This window comes from Pezoporus wallicus, unplaced genomic scaffold (genome assembly GCF_028554395.1).
Source record: "Pezoporus wallicus isolate ANWC-B61680 ecotype Strahan unplaced genomic scaffold, APGP_CSIRO_Pwel_v1 contig_4722, whole genome shotgun sequence".
Lineage (NCBI taxonomy): Eukaryota > Metazoa > Chordata > Aves > Psittaciformes > Psittacidae > Pezoporus > Pezoporus wallicus.
The window spans coordinates 2333911-2356320 of NW_026641840.1; the positions used below are offsets into that span (position 1 = coordinate 2333911).

General features: G+C 52.1%; 2 protein-coding genes across 4 annotated transcripts; both read left to right on the forward strand.

Moving 5' to 3' along the window:
• The first annotated feature begins 55 nt into the window (after positions 1–55).
• Positions 56–10441, forward strand: TMEM209 (transmembrane protein 209). Of its 2 annotated transcripts, XM_057425462.1 has the most exons (14): positions 56–213; positions 327–385; positions 946–1077; positions 2024–2259; positions 2557–2761; positions 3275–3450; positions 4103–4174; positions 4899–4995; positions 5440–5565; positions 6675–6772; positions 8264–8378; positions 9083–9180; positions 9811–9884; positions 10056–10441. In XM_057425462.1, exons 1-14 carry the CDS (start codon positions 74–76, stop codon positions 10108–10110), a joined length of 1683 nt encoding a protein of 560 aa, XP_057281445.1. In that variant the 5' UTR covers positions 56–73; the 3' UTR covers positions 10111–10441. The 2 variants fall into 2 exon arrangements, with proteins under 2 accessions (XP_057281445.1, XP_057281446.1); XM_057425463.1 differs by lacking the exons at positions 9083–9180; positions 9811–9884; positions 10056–10441 and adding an exon at positions 8671–8810.
• A 2966-nt stretch (positions 10442–13407) lies between these two features.
• Positions 13408–20063, forward strand: LOC130607928 (uncharacterized). Of its 2 annotated transcripts, none has more exons than XM_057425450.1 (20): positions 13408–13482; positions 14065–14211; positions 14287–14408; positions 14519–14627; positions 14726–14842; positions 14970–15037; positions 15142–15255; positions 15401–15586; positions 15687–15789; positions 16416–16557; positions 16640–16823; positions 16933–17032; positions 17115–17233; positions 17381–17418; positions 17627–17739; positions 17833–17981; positions 18404–18498; positions 18770–18848; positions 19100–19208; positions 19558–20063. In XM_057425450.1, exons 1-20 carry the CDS (start codon positions 13422–13424, stop codon positions 19629–19631), a joined length of 2229 nt encoding a protein of 742 aa, XP_057281433.1. In that variant the 5' UTR covers positions 13408–13421; the 3' UTR covers positions 19632–20063. The 2 variants fall into 2 exon arrangements, with proteins under 2 accessions (XP_057281433.1, XP_057281434.1); XM_057425451.1 differs by having other exon boundaries at positions 15404–15586.
• Positions 20064–22410: the final 2347 nt, after the last annotated feature.

Here is a 22410-nt window from a genome sequence, read left to right on the forward strand (position 1 = left end):
TCTTTCATCTTCTACTGACCAAGATTTACTCTATAAAAGTTGACAGATGTTGTCTCTGTGTTTGGTATTACAGATGATGACATCAGAACAGAGTCCAGAGACTTCCCTCATCGACAAAACCTTCCAGATAAGGAAGGAGGTTGAAGCCCGGAAGGTCATCTTGGCCTGGGGCCTCCTTAATGTGTCTGTTGCAGGCATGATATATACTGAAATGTAAGTTAGTTGTTACATCAGCTTCAAACAGGCAAAGCATCCTACTTTCTATACCCCTGAATATTTCCTGGGGCAGAATTATTGCAAAATAACTTCATTTTTATTCCTTTTAGGACTGGGAAACTCTTAAGCTCCTACTACAACATCTCATACTGGCTACTGTGGTATATTGGTGAGTTGCTGCAGCATTTACAGGAGTTTTTAGGATTCTTTACTTTTTTTGCTTGCCAGTTTTTTGTTGGTTTTTTTTTTGGGGGGGGTGGTGGTGTCATTTTTCAATGAGATTTTTTTCTGTTTAAATTCAAACCAAACCTTTGGTTTACTTTCTGTCATCTTCCTTGAAACTGTTGGAGTTTCATCCTCTTTAGTGACAGATAAGGAGTTTTATTAGCTTTCCTAGATAATATCATGAAAGGGCATGAAGAACTTGTTTGGAGCATTGAATCTGAAATGTGTGGAGTAAGGCTTTGTAGAACACTCTGGGTTTTACTACCACATTGTACTGTGGGTGTAGATGCCATTTCACAGTACTTAAAAATTGTTTCAGAGGAGTAGACTCCACACTGACTGTAAGGAAAACGAGCTCCAATGGTTCTTGCATAAGAAGGGGAAGAAATCCTAGATAGTTGCCCAAACTGGTGCTCACTGGTAGCACTAATAATGACCTGGTTTTGATTCCTGATTTTGCAAATAATGCACCTTCATTGGTAAAACCATCTGTGTCTCTTCCAGAACTTGCCTTTGCATCTGTGTTCAGCCTGAATGCCTTGTTTGATTTCTGGTTGTACTTCAAATACACAGTGGCACCGACAACCGTGGTCATGAGTCCTGGCCAGAGGAGACTGCTGGGCTTGCAGAATGCAGGTGGGTGGGATAAGTATCTCTGGCAGTCTTTTTACTTTTATTCCTATTTTTTTCTCCTGTTTTTCCCTTTATCGTACTCTAGTGCAGGATTCTTTAGTTAAGTGAGTTCTGAATTACCTCTCCGATATGAGTAAACCTGAATTACCTGCTGTGTATTAAAGTTCACAACATCAAGTGTAGTGTGTAATGTCAAGTGGTAATTTGATGAGTGCGTGTGGGGAGAACAGCGGGGAAACAAACACTCCTGGTGTAAAAGGACTGGGTAGTGAGATACTTCAATGTCATGAGGTTGGGCAAGGAATATGTAGCCTATAAATATAATCATAGAATCAATCAGGTTGAAAAGACCTTTAAGATCATCAAGTCCTGATCTGAAAATGGCAGCCTAGAGTGCAGTCACTCTGAAAGCTTTTGAGGATCACAGCAGAGTTCTAACATACACCAGAACCTGACAAGGTAAATACACCAGCAGCAAAATGCTGGCACAGTAGCACTGCACTTCATGAGTCTGCCTCAAGAAAATGAGAGGCAGACAGGAGTAATGCTGTATCACCAAAGTTCAGGGATTTTATATAGAATCATAGAATGGTTTGGGTTAGGAAGGACCTTAAGATTATCTAGTAGGTGATGCTTGAAGTAGGCAGGTAGAGTAAGTGAAGAGATGAGTTAGAGAAGCTACCCAGGGTCATGCAGGTGCCTGTAATATTTAACTGAAATCCAAAGCTGTAGGATTTGTACTGAGTCTTGTGCATGTCTCTCAGTCTCTTCCATCCATTGCTTGACCACTGAATTCTGTAGGGACCAGATTTTTCTCATGTCCTTTCTAGCAGCTTTATAAAAGAGCCATAAGATAGCACCATGTATGTGTTTTGTTGTGTGTTTAAAGCCTGAGGAGAGTTTGGGGCTGCTCCATCCTCGGTGCTAATCCTATTTTTCCTTCTTGCAGCTGTACAAACAACTCCACCACGTGAGCTGGCAGCAAAGAAGGACCCATCTTCAACACCTTCTCCTCCAATCCAGGGTCAAAGTGTGCTGAGTTACAGCCCATCCCGCTCCCCTAGTGCCAGTCCAAAGTTTACTACTGGTTGTATCACAGGCTACAGTCCTCAGCTACAGGCTCTGTCAAGCACCAGCAGTTCTCACAGCAGTATGACCTATTCACCAAGTGGCAGCTACAGTAAGGTAACGACCAAGACACCTCCCAGGGGTACAGTTTGGTCTTTGTTTTGTGTGCTGGGCCGTTGAATGGGAGCAGCAGCACTTGGAGAGATTCTGTTGGGAGACTTGTGCATTTGTGCATTCACTCCTGTTGCAAAGTAGATGTAAATGTGTTGTATTGGGATTTGCCCTTTCTCCCTAGTGACACTTCCTTTGGTTCAGAGCAGCTCATTTGTTTCAGAACAAAGCAAAACTAAGAAACAAAAGTGTAAGTGCAAAGTCGAAGAAAGAAAATGATGTGTTTGGTTTTCTTCACCCAAGGTTTCTGGCTCTAGCCCCTTTCCTACTGGATCCATGTACAACACGAGTATTGGGACAATGGAAGGTGGTGGTCTGAGGTCTCGTTACCGCTCTTCACCTGTGTTCTATAGTTCTCCTACTGGCAAAGAAGACTACATGACAGACCTCAAGTCCCTGGATACCTTCCTTCGAGGTGAAGAAGAGAAGCAGCAGAGGGTTCAGCTAGGTAAAGAAAACTGATTCAGTCAGAACAGCTTGGCAATGAGAAGGTGACGGGTTTAATCACATTTAGCTTTTGTGGGTGGGGAAAGCTGCAAAGGATTCCTGTGTACTCGCACTAGTAACCTGTGACTAGTAAGTTGGCTTAGGATTCTCAGAAAGTTTTCCTCCAAAGTATTCCTTTGAATAGGATACATGCCTGTGTGGAAATGGGTGCTGATAGATTGTCTCTGTAGTGTTCATTGGCTGTAGAGGGCCATGATAAGATAACCTTGTCCTTGATGAGAGGGATATCCTGTGGAGAAGGTATTTCAGATAAAGGGAATTACCTGCAGGCAGTTTCTGTCCTGGATAGGGACAATCAAGATAAGGGTGATTATACAGACTGACTTCTGCCTCTATTCCTGGTAATTCCTGTTCCTGTCTCTTATCAAAGCCTTAAAAGCCCAGTGTGCCTGTACTCTTGCTTCCAGAGTGACTTGGTAGTAATTCTACGTGACTGTTTAATGAATTCTTTCAGGAAGTTCAGATTCGAGCTCTCCTTCCAGCAGCCCGACTTTCTGGAACTACAGCCGTTCCATAGCAGACTATGCACAGATGCTCAGGAAGTTCCAGTATCAGCTGGCTTGCAGGTCCCAGGCTCCATCAGCACACAAGGACGAAGCTGATATGAGCTCAAAACAGGCTGCAGAAGAGGTAAATTGGGCAGCAAGGTGGACAAGAGGGAGAAATAGCCTTTAAAATCCACAGCTTTGTACAGAGGGTTGGACTTGACCTGCATCAGAAATGAGGGAGAGACGATTCTTCAAGCATTTAACCATCTTTGTACAGCTTGAAAGACTCTGTGTCGCTAAAAATGGACATTTCATATTATGAGTTGTAATCGTAGAATCATGGAATGGTTTGGGTGGAAAGGCACCTTAAAGCTCCATCCAACCTGGCCTTGAACACTGCCAGGGATGGGGCGGCCACAGCTTCTCCAGGCACCCTGTGGTACCGCCTCAGCACCCTCACAGAGAAGAACTTCTGCCTTATATCCAACCTCAACTTCCCCTGTTTAAGTTCAAACCCATATACCCCTTGTATACCTCTTACATCAAGCCTAGAGTTCAGACCAGTTTTAACCTAGTAGAGCAGAGAGCTTAAAACTGAATTTGGGCTCACACAAGATGATTGTACCATGAATACAAGTGTTGTATGTGAAGCTGCTGCAGAAGTCACACAGAATGGTTTGGGTTAGAAGGGACCTTAAAGCTGTGATGTAGTTAATGTCAGAACTTGTCATAGACCCCCAAAAGTCTTGGTATTTGATTAAGTTCTCATATGTGCTTACTAAATCTTTCCATAGGTTTGGGCACGGGTGACAATGAACCGACAGCTCCTTGATCACATGGATTCCTGGACCGCCAAGTTCAGAAACGTAAGTGCCACCTTTGAGGAATGCCCAGTTTTTGAGAACAAGGTGAGTTTGTGAGAACTCCAGCAGAGTGGAAAAGCACCTCAGTGTCCCATGGGTGCTGGAAGAATTGCGGTGTCTGAGTCTTGGGGTGGCACACGGAGGTAAGAACACAGGAAGAAGGGATTGCAGAGGTTCCTTTTCCACCTGATCTTGGTGGTTTGTATTCCAAAAACTACACAGTTGTAAATTTCATCTACCTTTGAATGACAAACAAAAGCATCTTGGCCATGACAAATTACATATGAGGACAGGCACATGACATATGAACAGATATGTCAGACATATAAGTGGCATATGAAGAGAGAGACTGAGAACATCGGGGCTGTTCAGCCTGGAGAAGAGAAGCTGTGTGGAGACCTCAGAGCAGCTCCTAGTGTCTGAAGGGGGCTACAAGGATGCTGGAGAGGGACTTTTCATCAGGGACTGGAGTGACAGGACAAGGGGTGATGCATACGGGAGGTGCTTCAGCCCCTGATCATCCCTGTGGCCTCCTCTGGACTTGCTCCCACAGCTCCATGTCCTTCTTGTGTTGAGGACATCAGAACTGTACACAGTGCTGCAAGTGGGGTCTCACCAGAATAGAGGGGCAAATGGTGACAATTAGTAGGATGTAAAACTTGGGTTGGAGTTTTTAAACATTTTTATTGCTTCTGACATCCTGAATTTTCACCTTTTCTGTTCCTAGTGGATTAATGAGACTATTCTAGTGCCACTTGTCCAAGAGATTGATGCTGTGAGCACTCAGCTGAGAAGAATGGGGTGTCCAGAGCTGCAGATTGGAGGTAAGAGCTGGCAGTAGCTTTGGAGTTCCTGGAGGTGGATAATGGTGGTGTCAATGGGTGCGTGTTAACCTACAGTACCTTTGTTGAATATTGTTCCATTTCCACTCTGTATTGGTGGGGTCACCTTTTCGGGGCTGTTTCATCTGGTGTCTCTTCAAGAGCTGTATCTGTTGCAACACCCATATTAAAACAGGTCAGTGCTGGTCTTGTCCCCGCTCTTCTTCTGCTCTTCAAAGTGGATATTGATTCCTTGTATCTTTTATGTTCTGTGATCTAAAGGAGACATCTGGTACTTCACTGTAACTGAAATGAGCATTTGGGGTAGTGTCACCTCTTAAATGCTTTGGGGACTTTAAATGGTGCACCAGAAAGGACCAGGTCCTCTTTGGAATGACACTGGAGGAACAGCTTTGGCTGACCAGCTCTTTCTCTCTTGTGTTGCAGAAGCCAGTATCAGCAGCCTGAAGCAGGCAGCACTTGTTAAAGCTCCTCTCATTCCAACCCTGAACACTATTGTGCAGTACCTGGATCTTACACCCAACCAGGAGTACTTGGTGGAAAGGATCAAAGGTAACACGGTGCCACCACACTGACTTCAAACCACTTCTGTTACTGCAGTCAAGTGATGGTGGTGTCAGACATTTCCTTAGTGGAGATGTTTGAAGAGTCACACAGGGATGAGAGCTACTCTTCAGCTGGAGAGATGCTTCTTCGCAACTTTATCTTTTAAAAGTGATATAATGATGCAGGACTTGGATGTAACCTTGGGAATGGTTTTAAAAGACCTATTTCTCAGTTTCCTCCTGCGTGCTCAAGGTGCAAAGTGCTGGATTTGATCTCTTCATTCACTACAGATAAAAATCATCATTTAAATTTACCTCCCCATATCGTATATCAGTATCATAGAATCCTAGAATGCTTTGGATTGGAAAGGACCATAGAGCTCATCCAGTTCCATAGAGCTCATCCAGTTCCAACCCCCTGCCATTCCACTGGAGCAGCTTGCTCCAAGCCCCTGTGTCCAACCTGGCCTTGACCACTGCCAGGGCTGGGGCAGCCACAGCTTCTCTGGGCACCCTGTGCCAGCGCCTCAGCACCCTCACAGGGAAGAACTTGTGCCTAAAATCAAAATCTGCCTTCTTTCAGTTTAAAGCCATTTCCCCTTGTCCTGTTCTTACAGGCCCTTGTAAAAAGTCCTTCTCCAGCTTTCTTCTCATCCCCCTTTAGGTACTGAAAGACTGTAATAATGTCTCCCTCAGCCTTCTCCAGGCTGACCCAGCCCAGCTCTCTCAGCCTGGCTCCAGAGCAGAGCTGCTCCAGCCCTCGCAGCATCCCCATGGCCTCCTCTGGTCTTGCTCCAACAGCTCCACATCCCTCTTGTGCTGCTGCCCCAGAGCTGGATCAGGGCTGCAGGGGGGAAGGGGGGGGGTTCTCCCCAGAGCACAGCAGAGGGGCAGGATACCTTCCCTGAGCTGCTGCTCATGCTCTGGGGGTGCAGCCCAGCACACGATGGGGTTCTGGGCTCAAGCACACACTGCTGGGCCATGTCTTTACAAGCATTTAATTAGTTGGATGTTTCTGATTTTGTACACTGGAAACATACATGAAGCCCCTGAAATTAGCACAAAATACCTCTCATACACTTTGAACCGCCATTAACTGAATCCTGTTGCTTTCAGAGCTTTCCCAGGGAGGATGCATGAGTTCATTCCGATGGAACAGAGGAGGGGATTTCAGGGGCAGGAAGTGGGACACGGACCTGCCCACAGACTCCTCTGTGAGTATTCAAAGACATCTTGAGCTGACAGCTCAGAGTGGGCTGCCTTTGAGCACAGGGGTTTGGAGGGAGTAACCAAGAACTGTTGAGGAACACAGTGAAATCCTGTTTGCATCACTTCCATGGATAATCCCATTGTGGGTGGTGAAATTCCCTGGGGAGTAATGCAAATGGGATTGGACATTGCATAGACCATAACAATGTAATTGTATATCTTAGTCTTAGGCCAGGCTTTTACTTCAGCTCATCTGAAACATCTGTCAGGTAACTATAGGGAGCAGCCAGAGACGAGGGATCTTGTTGGGGCAGCTCTTGCTGTATGTTTAAACCCAATAATTCTATTCAACTGAATAATTATAATAAATGATTTTCAGTTACTTGGGAGAATAAAACCCAGGAGATCAGAATGTCAGAGGTTCATGCCTCTCCTGAGAAAGGTGTAATGAGACACAGTCACTGGGAGCTGAAGTTGTACAAAATCAGTCTTGAAATAGGATTTGATGTCCAGTTTGTGAAGGTGATTAAGTACGTGGTAGTGACTGGCCATGGAGCAACTTGTAGTGTCTTGCAGTGCAGCAGGGCAGACAGCTCAGAGGTGTAAATACACATTTGGGAAGTTCTGACGTTAACTTAAAACAGTTACTATTAGCAAAAAATAAACACAATTTCACATTTGTGTTAATCACACTGTAGAAAATAGCTGTGATTTCCAGGGTGCATCTCCCACATTTCTTGACTTTTGGCATTTAGTCTGGAAAAGCTCTTTTGTCTGTTAAAAAGATCCTGTTATAGTCACAGAATACCAGACTGGTTTGTGTTGGAAGGGACCTTAAAGCCCATCCAGTTCCAACCCCCTGCCATGGGCAGGGACACCTTCCACTAGAGCAGCTTGCTCCAAGCCCCTGTGTCCAACCTGGCCTTGAGCCCTGCCAGGGATGGGGCAGCCACAGCTTCTCTGGGCACCCTGTGCCAGCGCCTCAGCACCCTCACAGAGAAGAGCTTCTGCCTAAGAGCTCATCTCTCAGGGTGCAGCCCAGCACACAGGGGGGTTCTGGGCTCAAGCACACACTGAAGCCAGGTCATGGGGAGCTTCTCCTCACCCCGCGGCCCCAAGTCCTCCTCCTCAGGCTGCTCCATCCAGTCTCCCCCAGCCTGTGTTTGTTCTTGGGATTGCCCCAACCCATGTGCAGGACCTTGCACTTGGCCTTGTTGAACTCCATGAGGTTCACACAGTCCCACCTGTCCAGGTCCCTTTGGATCCCATCCCTTTGAACACAGAAGTATCAGATCACAGAGAATTGGTGATGTTGCCCCCATAAAGTATTGAGAAGTCTCCATGAAGGTTTAGAACACAAAGATGCTGAAGTGTGGTTTTCTGAATACTTATTTTAGGACTTTATTTCACAATTATGGTATTCTTAATAAGCTAAGCATGGGAAGTAAGATCCCAAACTAAGGAAGCTCAAGTGGGATTTGGTTTTGTTTGCCCAGATCATTATGCATGTGTTCTGCACTTACCTCGACTCCAGGCTCCCGCCTCACCCCAAGTATCCCGATGGCAAAACCTTCACTTCCCAGCACTTCGTTCAGACACCAGATAAACCAGGTACCAGCATCCACATTGAGCTACTCCTTGCCTCTTGGCTCACATCAGTGCCCTTGAAATCATAGAATCATGGAATGGTTTGGGGTGGAAGGGACCTTAAAAGCTGCTCCAGCTCCAATCCCCTGCCACAGGCAGGGACACCTTCCACTAGAGCAGGTTGCTCCAAGCCCTGTCCAGCCTGGCCTTGGACACTGCCAGGGATGGGGCAGCCACATACTGGGGAAAGTTTAGCTAAATGTAGATACTTCTTTTGTGCTACTCATTCAATTCTAAGCTAATTTGGCTATTTTAGCTAATTTAAGAAGGAGGAGCAGCTCATCTGCGTACTCCTGGCAGCGTTACGGTCATTCAAAGAGAGTGAAAAGTAAGAGAAAGGGAGAAGAGAAGGGAAGGAGGGGAGACTGGCAAGGGAAATAGGGAAAGGAAGAGGGAGTGGGTGGGAGAGTCTGGGAGGAGAGGCATTGGGTGGAATAACTGGGAGGGCAGCTGGGAAGCTGTATGATGAGTGCCAGAGAGGAGAGTGGTGTGCAGGGGAGAGGTTTGGGGAGTGAGTGTGTGTTAAAATGAATTTCAACCCCAGAAAAGCTGTCTAAAACGTGTAACTAAAGCAAGACAAAGGGAATTTTTAGTTGCAAAAAGATCTGGAGCTGGGGAACCTTAGGAAAAATGGGAGTTGGGTGTAAGCCAGCACTTCCTCCTCACAGACACTTCAAATGAGAACGTCTTCTGCATCTACCAAAGCAGCATCAATCCACCTCACTATGAGCTCATCTATCAGGGCCAGACCCACAACCTGCCCAAGGTACGATGGTGTGGGTGGTCTCTTTCCATCAGGAAACCATCCCTGAATCAGATTTGGAGTAGGATTTTCATGTCCCAGCCACATTTATGGACTGTTTACACATAGGCTGAGCAAGTGCTCATAAACAGGAGCTTGGTCTTTGACCACAATGCACTACTTTGGCTGTGCTAAATAATACCTTTAGTATCTACTTAAGATACATAACTACCTCAGTAGTAGCTTCCTTGTATCTCATTTACTGATAGTTTATGTTAAAATACCATGTTGTGTAGTTGCTGATGCCTGTTGTCACCCCAAAGACCAGCAAACCCTGTGTTGTTCGTAAGGATTCCAGGGCAGAGGAATCTTCCAGTCTGAAACCAGCAAAATTCTCCTGTGACTTTTAATGCTGGATATCTGTGTTCAGAAAAAGCTCTGGAATTTAAAGTATTTGGAGATGATTTTCCAGCCCAAATCCCAACATTTGGTCTATTTCTAGTGTTCACCTCATTGAAAAATGGGAAGTATTGAGGGGAAAAGCACAAGGAGCCATTTCATGACATCTACAGTTGCTTATTCCGCCTGAAATAGAGCTGTGATTGCTCATCAGTGACTCCATTCCTTAATTCTTCCCTCTTTCCATGGATTCAGGGCAGGAACAACATGTTCCACACCTTGCTGATGTTCCTTTATATCATAAAGACAAAAGAATCCGGGATGCTGGGGTAAGTACATGGTAGTATCCATCAGAGCATGGGGCACAAGTGGAGCCCTTCGTCCCTCACTCCTTTAACCAAAACGGCTCCAGTGGGATAATATTAATGGTGCTAAAATCACCTTCTCATTGGGAACACCAGCAGCTTTTCCATAACATTGGGTAAATCTTGGTTTTGCAGGCGAGTAAACCTGGGATTATCGGGAGTCAACGTCCTGTGGATCTTTGGAGAGTAACCCTTCTGGTGGGACTCTGCATCCGAGGAATGATGCTCCTCTGGTGAACTGAATCACTACCTTGTTGATTTAATCATAGACTTAGTAAGATGGGCTGATTTAAGCTCAGCTTTGTGGGCAGAGAGGGGAAGATGTGTAATTCCTACCTTATTTTTTTAAGTTTTTATATTCTTTTATTATTTAACACATTTTTGCTGTTGAAACACTCATACTTCCCAGTGCCAGGTGGGGTTTCCCTTTCCTTCACTGAAGGAATCCTGGTTCAAACTCCTGGTCTGCTGTTCCTGTTTCACATACCCCGTGGTGTCATCACCTGAGCCTGGGACTGAACCACAACTGGACTGAAAACCACAACCACCTTTGAACTACAGCCTTACGAGAGGCTGTGTGCAGCCAGGAGTGAACCCTCGCCCGGAAACAGGAATGATTTAACAACTTTGGGATCCAGGAAATTCCAGATGGGGATAAGAAGCGCCAAATCTAAAAGTTAAGACTCATTTTGGTTCCATTTAGTGCATGTGAGAAGAAAAATGTTACTGGTTTCAAGCCTGGCTCTTGCTGTAAGCAGGCTTTCTGCCCCCAGGAGATGGAAAAAGGAAAGACAAAAGTCTTTGATTTGTTGGTGTCAGTAAAAAAGAGTTTGTAAAGTTAGTTTTAGTTTTAATTTTTAAATTATTTGCAACTTTAATTTGAAATCTGGGGGTTGCTTTTTTATTTTGTGCCTTTTCTTTGGCTTTTCCTCTTCATTTTGAGCTTTGTTTTCTTGGCATTCACCTCTGGCTGTCTCCTGAGCACTGACACACCATCCACCTCCCCAGCATTACCCTGCCTTTGCTTTTAGCTGCTTGTTACTCCTCCCATCAGCAGTTTCTCCTCCAAACCCCTTATTCCAGGATTCTTAGGGGCTGCCACGTGGCCTCAGCACCTCGGGGGGAGACTGGGCTGCATAAACCCACAGCCTCCTCCAAGTCCTGGCTTTTGGGGGCATACCTTTGGGGAGAAACCACTTGGATTTGCTTTGGAAGAGAAGTCCCTCAATATTTGCCAAAAAACTGCTTATTGAAGGGGCAGGGAGGGAGGATCTGCTCCAAGTTCTGAGCCTGGAGTGTTTTAATCGTATAAAACCAGTGTTAGAAGCTGTTTGCTTTTAAAGGGGTATAAAAGCTGAAGATCCTTGAAGATCATTCCCCTCATCATAAACTGCCCCAAACCCCACTCACGGGTGGGAGGAGGACACTGGGTTCTCACCAGGGCCACCACCACCCCCTGAGCAGGGGGTTTTGTGCCCTGTTCCCATAGATGGGAAGGAAAAGAGGAATTGGGGCTATGCTTGGGACAGAGATAAAGCCCCTTTTGGGGAGGGGGGGTGGTGGTGGTGAACTGACTGCTTTGGGCGAGTGGGGCTGGTACCAAACTGGCTCCTTTGGTTCCTGTATGAATGAGTTTGGTTTATCCAGCACTTGGGTGCGGTTTTGCCGTGGTTCAGTATCGGAGGTACCGAGGCGGGATGTTCATAAACCAGGTTTAGTTGGGCCCTATCCCAAATCTCACCGCAGGAGGTCGCCTTTCACCCCACAGTCTCCAGGCTAAAGGCTTCTTACATGCAGAAACTACTTTCTTTGACCCAAAATTGGGTGTTTCTCTAGAAGATCCCAGCCCCCAGGGCACCCTCAGGCCCTGTGCACCCCAATACACCATGAATCCCAGTCTTTGTGCATCCTGGATTCTTCTGTCCCCTGGTGCACCCTAGATTCCTGTGTACCTCAGTCCCTGTTCACATTGGTAACACCACAGGCACTGGTCCCTGTGCACCCAATTTCCTGCATAGCCCAGCTGTGTGCATGCCCCCCACGTATCCCCGTGCTTGCATACCCCATACACCACATGCTCTCATCCCCATGCACCTCAATATACTGCACACTGGTTCCTGCATAGTGCCCCAGTCCTTGTGCACCCTGATGCACCATGCATCTGGTCCTTGTGCACCTGAATTCACTGGGCACCCCAGTCACTGGTCATGTTGATACACCATGGACCCTGGTCTCCATGCACCCCCATCCTTGTGCACCCCAGTACACCACACATCCTGCTCCCCATGCATCCCAGCTCCTGCATGCCTCAGCCCTGTGCACCCCAATACACCATGCTCCCCAGTCCTGCATCCTCATCCTTGTGTACCCCAGTACACCATGCTCCTTAGTCCTGCATCCTCATCCTTGTGTACCCCAGTACACCATGCTCCTTAGTTCTGCATCCTCATCCTTGTGTACCCCAATACACCATGCACCCTAGTCCCGAATCCGCATCGTTGTGTACCCCTATACACGCCATGCACTGATCACTGTGCACCCCTATCCTTGTGTACCCCAATACACCATGCACCCCTATGCACTGTGCACCCTGGTTCCTGCATGTCCCAGCCCTGTGCACCCCAATACACTGCACACCCTGCTCCCTGTGCGCCCTGAGCCCCCTGCACCTTGCTCCCAGTGCAGAGCCTTAGGTCCCTGGTGCACCCCAGGTTCCTGTGTGCCCCAGTCCTTGTGCACCTGCTCCCTGTTCATCCCAGTCTCTGTTCGCACTGGTACATCATGGACCCTGGTCCCTGCACACCCCCATCCCTGTGCACCCCAGTTAATGCATACCCCAGCCCTGTGCATCCCAATACACCACGCACCCCAGGCTCCTGGGGCAGCATCCTGTGTGTCCTGCTGCGCTGTGAGCCCCGGATCCTTGTGCACCGCGTTCCCTGCACACCCCAGTTCGCTGGGCACCCCAATCCCTGCTCACACAGATACACCGCGCACCCTGGTCCCTGCGCACTCCGTTTCCTGCAGAGTACAACTCCATGCACCCCGATGCGCTGCACACCCCGGTTCCTGTGCACCCCAAAACAGCGCTCACCCCAGTCCGCGTGCACCCAAACACACCGCACACCCCGGTTCCTACACGCTCCAGCCCCGTGCAGCGCGATACACGACGCACCCCGGTTCCCGTACATCCCCATCCCCGGGCACCCGGACGCTTTGCGTGTCCCAGTCCCTGTGCACCCCCATTCACCGCACCCCGCGGTCCCTGCGCACCCCCGTGCACCCCGGTTCCCTCGCACTCACCTCGCTGTCTCCGCACCGCAGCTCCCGGCAGGCGAGGCTCCGGTCGGGCCGGGGCGGGGCGGGCGGGGGGCCCTCCCGGTGTGAACGGGGCGGCTCCCGGGGGCGCGCCCCGCGCATGCCCGGCACCTCCCGTTAAATCCCGGCTGGCCCCGGTGGGGGGAACCGGCCCCGAGACCCCGGCACCGCCGCTGCCCCGTCATGGCCAGCGAGACCGAGCCCGGCCGCCGCCGCCGCTGCTGCTGCGCGCAGGACGCGTCCGGTGAGCGCTTGGGGGGGGGGCGGGTCCTTCCCGCCCCGTTCTGGGCACCGGCGGGGTCCCCCTTTCCCGAGCATCGCTCCGGGCACTGGGGGTATCCCCGTTCTCGGCACCGCTGGGGTCCCTTTCCCAATCCCCGAGCATCGCTCTAGGGTCCTCCTTCCCTTCCCGTCCCGTCCCGGGCACTGGCAGGGTCCCTCCATCCCCAGCATTGCTCTGGTCCTGGGGGCTCTTCCTGTTCTCAGCACTGGTGGGGTCTCCCCCAGCTACTTAGCATCACATTGGGGTCCCCCCACCCCATCCTGGGTACCAGTAGGGTCCCCCAACTCCTGAGCATTGCTCTGGGGACTCTCCCCATTCTGGACACTAGTGGGGTCCCCCATCCTGAGTATGGCTCCAGGAACCGGGGTCCCCCCTCCCCATCCTTGGCACCAATGGGTTTCCCCTTCCCACCCATCCCCTGGGAGCTCCATGTATCCTCCTTGTGTGTTCTGGGGGCCAGGGGGATATCCCCTCACAACATCACCCTGTGACCCAGGGTGCTGAGCCCAGGCCCCTGTGTGACCCTGTTCCACCCCCCCACAGATGGCCCTAAGGCCACCGAGCCCCGGGGTGACAGCGACGGCCCCCGCCGGGGCTCGCTCTGCGACCGGCACTGCTCCACCATCAACAACGTGCAGGGAGACGTGAGCGACCTGGGCTGCCACCTGCACCGGCCCCGCATCCCCACAGGTAGGATGGGAATGGGTCAGGAATAGGGGGGGGGGGTCACCCATTGTCACCCGTTGTCACCCATTGTCGCCGTAGCTGTGTCCCCCCTGTCCTGCTGCCACCAGCACTCAGAGGAGGTCTGTGAGAGCTGCATGGTCAAAACCACCCTCACGGCCGAAAATGCTGTGGAGGCCAACAAGCTCTCCAACAACTACAAGGTGGGTGCCTGCGGCACGGGAGGGGGCACCTATGGGTGCTCCTGGGTGGCTGTGTTGGGTCCAATGGGTTTTCTTTTCCCCCTTTCACCCCCTATAATGTCCCTCTACAGTTTGGCTTCAAGAAGTGGAAGAGCCACGTGACGGCACGGCCATGGGAGGACCGCTCCGAGATAGTCAAGGAGCTCTACTCCGACCTCAACGTTATCCGGGGCTCTGGAGGTGGGTGCCCATGGGGACAGCCCTGTGGTGGTGGTGGCAGCGTGGGTTTGGGTTGGTGTAGAGGAGAATGGACCTATCTTGTGCCTGCCCTTCAACAGGGTCCATGGTGACGTGTGGGAACATCCTCTACCTGCTGCTCTTTGGCTGGTGGCTCTGGCTCTTCTATGGCATCGTGGCTGCTGTGATGTTCATCACCGTTGTGGGGGCTCCTTATGGTGAGCCCCAGATTGGGACCCCCATGGGAAGGGCTGGGTGAGCTGCGGGCCTTCTGGGTCCCTTCTCTATGAGGTGGCCCTGGAGCTGATGGTGTCCCCACCAGAGCTGATTCTCGTGTCCCCGCAGGGCAGCTCTGCTGGGACCTGGCTGGGTATTTCCTCTGGCCCTTTGGCAAAGTGATCCAGAAAGTGGAGGTAATGGCACATCCCGATTGGAATCCCATGGCGGGGGGGGGGGGGGGGGGGGGGGGTGGTTGGGGTATCCTTTTATGCATCCTGACATCCCCATCTTCCCCCAGGCCCCCAAGTCCCACCGGGTGCGTGAAGCTGGCGCAGAGGAGAGCTCACCCCTGCTCGGTGGCCCCGTGCCCCACCGCTGGCACCCATGGTGCTGGGGGGACACTGGATACTGGGTGAGCCCTGTACTGGATGTGCTGATACCCCCTTCCTTAGCATGGGCACCCCCCTCATGGTGTGGATAGCACCCACAGGTGCTCCCCTAGGGTAGGTGTTTGGGGTGGAACCCCCAAACTAAAGCTGTACCCCCCCCATCTGCAGCAGCGCACAGGCACCGTAGTGTGGCTGTGCCTGGGTTACCCGGTGCTGGTGGTGGCCCATGGGCTGGTGAGCGTCGCCGCGTGGCTCCTCGTGTTCCTCATCCCTGTGGCCAAGCTGAGCGCCCGCACCGCTGCCTGCGTCCTGCTGCTGCCCCCGGAGCGGGTGCTCGTCCGGCGCCTCCGCATGGTGGGTGCCTCGGGGCAGGGGTGAGGGTCCCGCATCCCTGCTCCAGGTGGGGTTTGGGATGGGGGGATCAGATCAGTGTCACCCACTTCTGCCTCTGCAGACGGAGGCCCCACTGGAAGGGGAGGTGATTCTGTGCTGCTACAGCGCGGTCAACCCCTACTACTACAAATATGCAGTGGATGGCATCAATGTGTTTGCTGTCAGTATCCTTCCATAGAATGGGTTGGAAGGGACCTTAAAGCTCCTCCAGTTCCAACCCCCTGCCACAGGCAGGGACACCTTCCACTAGAGCAGCTTGCTCCAAGCCCCTGTGTCCAACCTGGCCTTGAACGCTGCCAGGGATGGGGCAGCCACAGCTTCTCTGGGCACCCTGTGCCAGCGCCTCAGCACCCTCACAGGGAAGAGCTTCTGCCTTATCTCCCCTGTTTCAGTTTGAACCCCTCACCCCTTGTCCTATTACTCCAGTCCCTGATGAAGAGTCCCTCTCCAGCATCCTTGGAGCCCCCTTCAGACACTGAAAGCTACTCTGAGGTCTCCACACAGCTTCTCTTCTCCAGGCTCAACAGCCCCGATGTTCTCAGCCTGTCTCCATACAGGAGGTGCTTCAGCCCCTGATCATCCTTGTGGCCTCCTCCAGACTTTCTCCAGCAGCTCCGTGTCCTTCTTACATTGAGGACACCAGAACTGCACACAGTGCTGCAAGTGGGGTCTCACGAGGGCAGAGGAGAGGGGCAGGATTCCCCCCTTTTGATGCAGGGAAGGGTGTTGCAGGGGGCAGGGAGAGGATGACCCCAAAGCCCGCTTCATTCTCCTTGACCAGCCACCCCAGACCTGCTGCCACTGGTGCTGGTCACACTGGTGCTGGGTTACGTGGACAGCCACAACCGCCTGACCAGCTCCTCCGTCAAGTTCACACTGGCCTTGCTCTCCATCATGCCTCTCTCCTACTACATTGGGATGGCCATCGCCAGGTGAGTGGTGATGGGGGGGAACCTTTGGTGATGGGAGACACTTGTTGGCCCCACTGACACCATCTTTCTCCTCCTCCTCCAGCATCTCGGCCCAGAGCACCTTCGCGGTGGGAGCGGTGGTGAATGCCACGTTCGGCTCCATCACGGAGCTCACCTTCTACATCACTGCCCTCATCAAGGGCTCTCGCGAGGGCAACCGCTGTTACACCGAGATCGTCAAGTCCGCGCTGACGGGGACGCTGGTCGGCTGCGTCCTCTTCGTCCCGGTGAGATGGGGTGTGTGTGGGGGGGCACAACAGCCCCTGGTCCCTGCAGGGAGCTCGCTGCAGAGCACTGATGGGGTCTGGCACTGATGAGGGCTTTTCCACCCCAAAGGGCCTGTGCATGGTGATCGGGGGCATCCGGCACCAGGAGCAGCGGTTCAACAGCCGCTCAGCGGGTGTCAGCTCAGCCCTGCTCTTCCTCTCTGTGGGAGGTGAGTTGGGGATGGGGTGTCCCCAGGTCTGGGGAGGCCCCACCACTGCGGGTGCTCACCCCGTGTCCCTCCATCCCCACAGGTGTTTTTGCCCCTACGCTCTTCTCCAAGGTCTATGGGAAGCTGGTCTGTGGGGAGTGCCACAACGTCACCCAGAACCCACTGGGGCACTACCTGTGCCACAACTGCCACTTTGACCTGGTGAGTGGGGACATGGGCCCCCAAACACAATGGGTTGAGGTTGGGGATGCTCTGAGCCCATCCAGCTCCTGCTACCATGCTGGGCGGTGGCACCGGGGCTGTCCCTTGTCCCCTGCATCCCCAGTGACAGGCACTTTGTCTTTGCAGATGGATAACAACGGCACCCTCTACTACAGCCACGTCCAGTGAGTGCCCATTGGGATACGATTGTCCCCACATTAGGGTGGCACCTCCTGGGTTTGGCTGTGGTCCTGCACCCATCCCAGGTCCCCTCTTTGCCCCCAGTGAAGGGCTCTGATCCAGCATCCCACCCGCTCCATCCCAAGGGAAGCCCTTTGGGGTCTCCATGCCGGACACTGGTGGCACTAAGTGTGTGTCACCCGTGTCCCACAGACCCCTGGTGTACACCGTGTCCCTACTGCTCCCCGCTGCCTACCTCATCGGCCTCTTCTTCACCCTGAAAACTCACTCTCACATCTACGACATCCACATCAGCGACTGTCACAGTGAGTGTCCCCAAGCTGGAGATGCCCTGGCTGCAGGGGCTGACTTTTGTCACTGTCCTGGTGTGTCCCACCATGTCACTGCTCTGTTCCCAGTGCCTGGCCACCACCACAGCGCTGTGGTGCACTGGTCCCGCTGGCGGGCCCTGGTCATCCTCCTGCTCTCCACCCTCTGCATGTCAGCCTGTGCTGACCTGGCCACAGAGCACATCAGCCCCATCCTCACCAACTCCACCATCTCGCAGGTGAGGATGGGGATGTGGCAGGGTTGGGTGGTTCTGAGGACTAGGATGTGCTGGGAGCCTGTCCTGGGTGCAGTTTGAGCCCCAAAAGCAGGGAGGGAAAAGGTGCCGAGATGCTCCATGCACTAAGGAGCTTGGTCGTGCAGGGTTGGGATGTGGTCAGGATGAGTGCTGAGGGTGGACTGAGATGAGCTCTTAGGCAGAAGCTCTTCCCTGTGAGGGTGCTGAGGCGCTGGCACAGGGTGCCCAGAGAAGCTGTGGCTGCCCCATCCCTGGCAGTGTTCAAGGCCAGGTTGGACACAGGGGCTTGGAGCAAGCTGCTCTAGTGGAAGGGGTCCCTGCCTGTGGCAGGGGTTGGAACTGGATGAGCTTTAAGGCCCCTTCAACCCAAACCATCCCATGACTCTGTTGCCTCTCCCCTGCAGTACTTCATCGGTGTCACGGTGCTGGCAATGGTGCCTGAGCTGCCAGAGATTGTCAATGGCATCCAGTTTGCTCTGCAGAACAACCTGAGCCTGAGGTGAGGTGGCTCAAAGGATGGGGTTTGGGATGTCCTCTGGTCCCATAGCTGTGCCCTGGTGCCAGTGATGGGCTCCCCGGCTTCATGCCACTGGTGGGTCAGATCCTGCCAACTTCCCTAAAAAAGACTTAAAGTCACCCCCAAAATGGGGCCAGAACCAGGTTGGACTGCGTGGTTTGGTTCCTTAAGTTGGGTGTTTCTTACCCTGAGCAACCCAAGGACTGCTGAGGAGCTGGCACTTGGCAGCTCCTAATTCCTCTGTCCTCTCCAGCATTGAGATTGGGAACTGCATTGCTGTCCAGGTCTGCATGCTCCAGATCCCCATCCTGGTGCTCTTCACCATCTTCTATGTGAGTAGCCCCTGGGTGAGCTCCTGCAGTGGGCTTGGGCACACAGAGCTCTCCATGAGACGTGACAAGGGTGCAGCCACCGTCCTCGCTGCAGGGAGCAGTGGGGTCAGATGCCTCCTACCTTGGCTGATGCTGTTCCCAGCCCTAGGGACATGTGGCACAGGGGGGCTAAGGGGTGACATTCAAGCCCCAGCCACAGTCAGTGCAGGGCTGTCCTGGTAGACCATAAACCCCAAATCTCTGCTTTGCAGCCCACCAACTTCACACTTGTCTTCAGCGACCTCCATGTCTATGCCAGCATGTTCAGCGTGGTGCTCATGAACTACATCTTCATGGATGGCAAATGCGACTACTTCCAAGGTGATCACTCACCCATGAGGTTGCTGTGGGACTTGGTGTGACCATGTTCCTTGTGCTGGATATGGCCCTAGGGTCATCTTCTTACTGCAGCTCTTGGCCTGTGGTGGCTTGAGCAATTCTGAGGTCTTGGTTGACCATGTTGGAGGTGCTGGGTCAGGGATGGAGCTGCCACCCTGCAGTAGCTCCGAGGGGGATCACTCCCTTTCCATCCCCTTTTAATTGAGGCTTTAAAGTGGTCCATGGAAGTCCTCTATGGTGGGGCTAATCCAGACCTCACCAGAAGGTTTTGAAAGCAGCCTCCCTCCTTGCTCCAGGTTGTAACCGTTTCACCCTTCTTCGTCTCCCCTAGGCACGGTGCTGGTGATGGTTTACTTCATCCTCCTGGCTGTGTATTTCTTCGCCCCATCGCCCAGTGGTTGCTGAGGTTTGGACTCTGCTCTCTCCCACCCTCTCATTGGGTTCAGCACCTCTCAAGGTGTGATCCAGTGTCTCAGGGACTCGGCTGGGCTGGCTCCAGGCTGGAAGCATCATCTGCTGAAGCTCCTGCTGCTGTTTGGCTCCCCCCCGCTGCTGTGGGTGTCAATGGGGCTTCAATGATGGGAAGAGTGGTGGCAATGGAAGCACTCCTGATCCAAGAAGGAACTGTGATGTCGGAGCACTTCACAGGGGTATTTCCAGCCCACACTGGTGTGGTTGGAAGGAAAATGGTCCTTAGTGGAGGGTCTTGAAGGGGGTTTATGTGGTCTCAAGGACAGATCCCTCCCTTAGGATGTGTTGCACTGGGAGAAGGTGACTGAGAAGAGCCTCTTGCCCTTCCATGCAGTTGGTGATCTGAGGCCTGGAAGGGACTTGGGTCTGGGGCCCACACGGGGCTTTTGGTGGCACTAGAAATGCACCAAAAAGTGGTTTTCAGCTCTTTTGTCACTAAAGCAGTTTTGTATAAATCAGGAACAAGTTTGTTTCTTCTTACGTGAGCCCTTGGTCACTTGTCCAGGTCCCTACAACCCAGGTTAGGAATGGTCTTGGGTTGGTGGCCACTTGGTGCACCAATGATGTAGTGGGCACTGGGCAGCAGTGACAGCTCAGTTGGAGCCAGCATCTCTGGGAGCAGAGCAGGAAGCACTCAATGTCCCCCCCTTGCAGCACCCAAGGGAGATCCACCCTGATGCCATGGGGACAGGGCCAGCAGTGGGGTGGCTTTGGGCTCCAGCTCTTGTTTCCAGCCTGGTCCAGGGTCATCCTTGCTCAGAGGCCTCTTACAGGCTCCTGGGAAGGGTCAGGGATGATACCTGAACACAGGCACTGAGCTTCCTGTGCCCCTTGTCCCTCCCCAGCCTAATGTTGGCATAAAAACCAGGAAGGGGACCACTGCTCCGTGCCTCCAGTGAACACTGGACTCCAAAACATCCCACAGTCAAAAGTGAGACAGGACTAGACATGGAACAGCCCAGAGAGAGGTGGGCAGCAGCTTGATAGCAATCAATGGTGCTGCTTTATCAAGCTCTTTTCCTGGTAGAGCGTCAGTACGGACAATCCAGATGGCTGGGAATGTTCCTGGGTGAGTATCCAAAGTTTGGCTGATGGCTCAACAGCAATAGGAGATGGAAAAGGTGTGGAATGAGAGGGCAGAGGATGGCACTGAGCAGGTTCTCCTACAGCTCAGCTGAGGCCAAGCAGAAAACATCTACCCAGGGCTGAGGGATGCTTTGGGAGTCTCTTAGAGCCAGTCTTTGTGTCTATGGAAGCAGGCCCAGCTCAGCATTACCTGCTGGTTGGCTACAAGGATGCCCTGAAGAGGGCCCACATCACCCCAAGCTGCTCTGCTTGGGGCTGGCAGCAGGGATAAGGTGTGGGTGAAGGCAAACCCCTGTTCTAAGGTGGATTTCTCTGTCTTAGTGTGTCCTGTCCCATCCCCAGCAGCTTTCTGGATGTGAACTCCTCTCCCTCTATGAGTTGCTGCAGATGCTGAATCCTTGGTCCTCTCCCTTAGGGAAATCATGGTGCTGCCCTGGCAGAGGCAGTAACTGCTGGTTTGCTTTCACATGGAATTGCACAGAGAGAATTAACTTGCCTTTAAAAGAAACTAGCACTTGGGCATCACCTGGGATGCAGGTGAAGACAAACAGGAGATGGAGCAAGAAACACTGGAGCCATGTATCCTTCAAGCTGCACCCAGAGCAAAGCCTTTGCCACCATGAGCGAGAAGTAGCTTTAGCTATTCAAAAGCTCAACACAGAGTGGAGCAGCAGGAACTCAAACCCTTAGAAGGGGGCTGGGTGCTTTGCAGTGCTTAAAACAAGGCAGTTTTAGGAAGGAGCAGCCTCTGAGGTCTTGTACCCATCATACAGGTGACTGGGATGGGAGAGATGGGCTCTGGGCTTGCACTTACAGTGGTCCAGCACCTTGAGTGTTTGGGTGACCCAGCAGTGACTTGGTGTGTCAGAGGGATGTCAAGGGTTGTATCATCCTCCCTGGGTGGCTAAACACATTCCATGTTAGGCTTTGAAGGTAAGATTAGGGGACAGTGTTACAGGTGTCAGTATAGAGCCATGCTGAGGCCAGATGTGTCCTTCCCTGTGTTCACATCTGGGGGAAAGCTTCTGTTGCCCCCATAGCCCTGCCAAAGTGAGGAGGACACAAGAGCTCAAGGACATACTTGCTCAGAGACCCAGGCTTGGATGGATTAATATCGCCTTGGTGCTGATGGGAGATGCCCTTTAAGATAAGTGAAGAATCAGCACATGTATGATCAGGTTGTTGCAGTACAAAGGTCCCAGTAGAACTGGAGGCCAGGAGGCAAAGCTGAAGTGCAGATATTCAGCCTCTGCAAGAAGTGAGAACCACTGAGCTCAGGTCAGAAGATGGAGAAAGGACCCACTGGCCCAATGTGGTCCTGCAGAAGATGACACCCCAAACCAGGGGCAGGAGAGCAGGTACCCTATTCCCCAACTGCCTGCAGGGTCTGGGCTCACAGCTGAGCTGCAGCGAACAGTCAGGCGGCTTGGAAGGGTTGCAATAGGGTGATGACACTCTCCAGGAGCACAGAAACTAGCCCAAATGCAGACTGGGGCCTGTCAAAGCCATGTGGCACAGCTGAAGTTCCCAGCTCTGCCCTTTGAGCTGCAAACGTACAACAAAGGGGACATAAACCAGAGCTGCAAACCACTGCCACCAGTTTGGGTGGTCCAGAGCACCAGCGAAT

Bases quoted from the DNA above. Each gene is read 5' to 3' on its own strand.
- LOC130607928 (XM_057425450.1), top strand. From the start codon at position 13,422: ATGGCCAGCGAGACCGAGCCCGGCCGCCGCCGCCGCTGCTGCTGCGCG. The intron at 14,409-14,518 runs GTGGGTGCCTGC...GTCCCTCTACAG, and splicing joins AGCTCTCCAACAACTACAAG to TTTGGCTTCAAGAAGTGGAA. The intron at 16,558-16,639 runs GTGAGTGGTGAT...CTCCTCCTCCAG, and splicing joins ATTGGGATGGCCATCGCCAG to CATCTCGGCCCAGAGCACCT.
- TMEM209 (XM_057425462.1), top strand. From the start codon at position 74: ATGATGACATCAGAACAGAGTCCAGAGACTTCCCTCATCGACAAAACC. The intron at 3,451-4,102 runs GTAAATTGGGCA...ATCTTTCCATAG, and splicing joins CAAAACAGGCTGCAGAAGAG to GTTTGGGCACGGGTGACAAT. The intron at 5,566-6,674 runs GTAACACGGTGC...TGTTGCTTTCAG, and splicing joins CTTGGTGGAAAGGATCAAAG to AGCTTTCCCAGGGAGGATGC.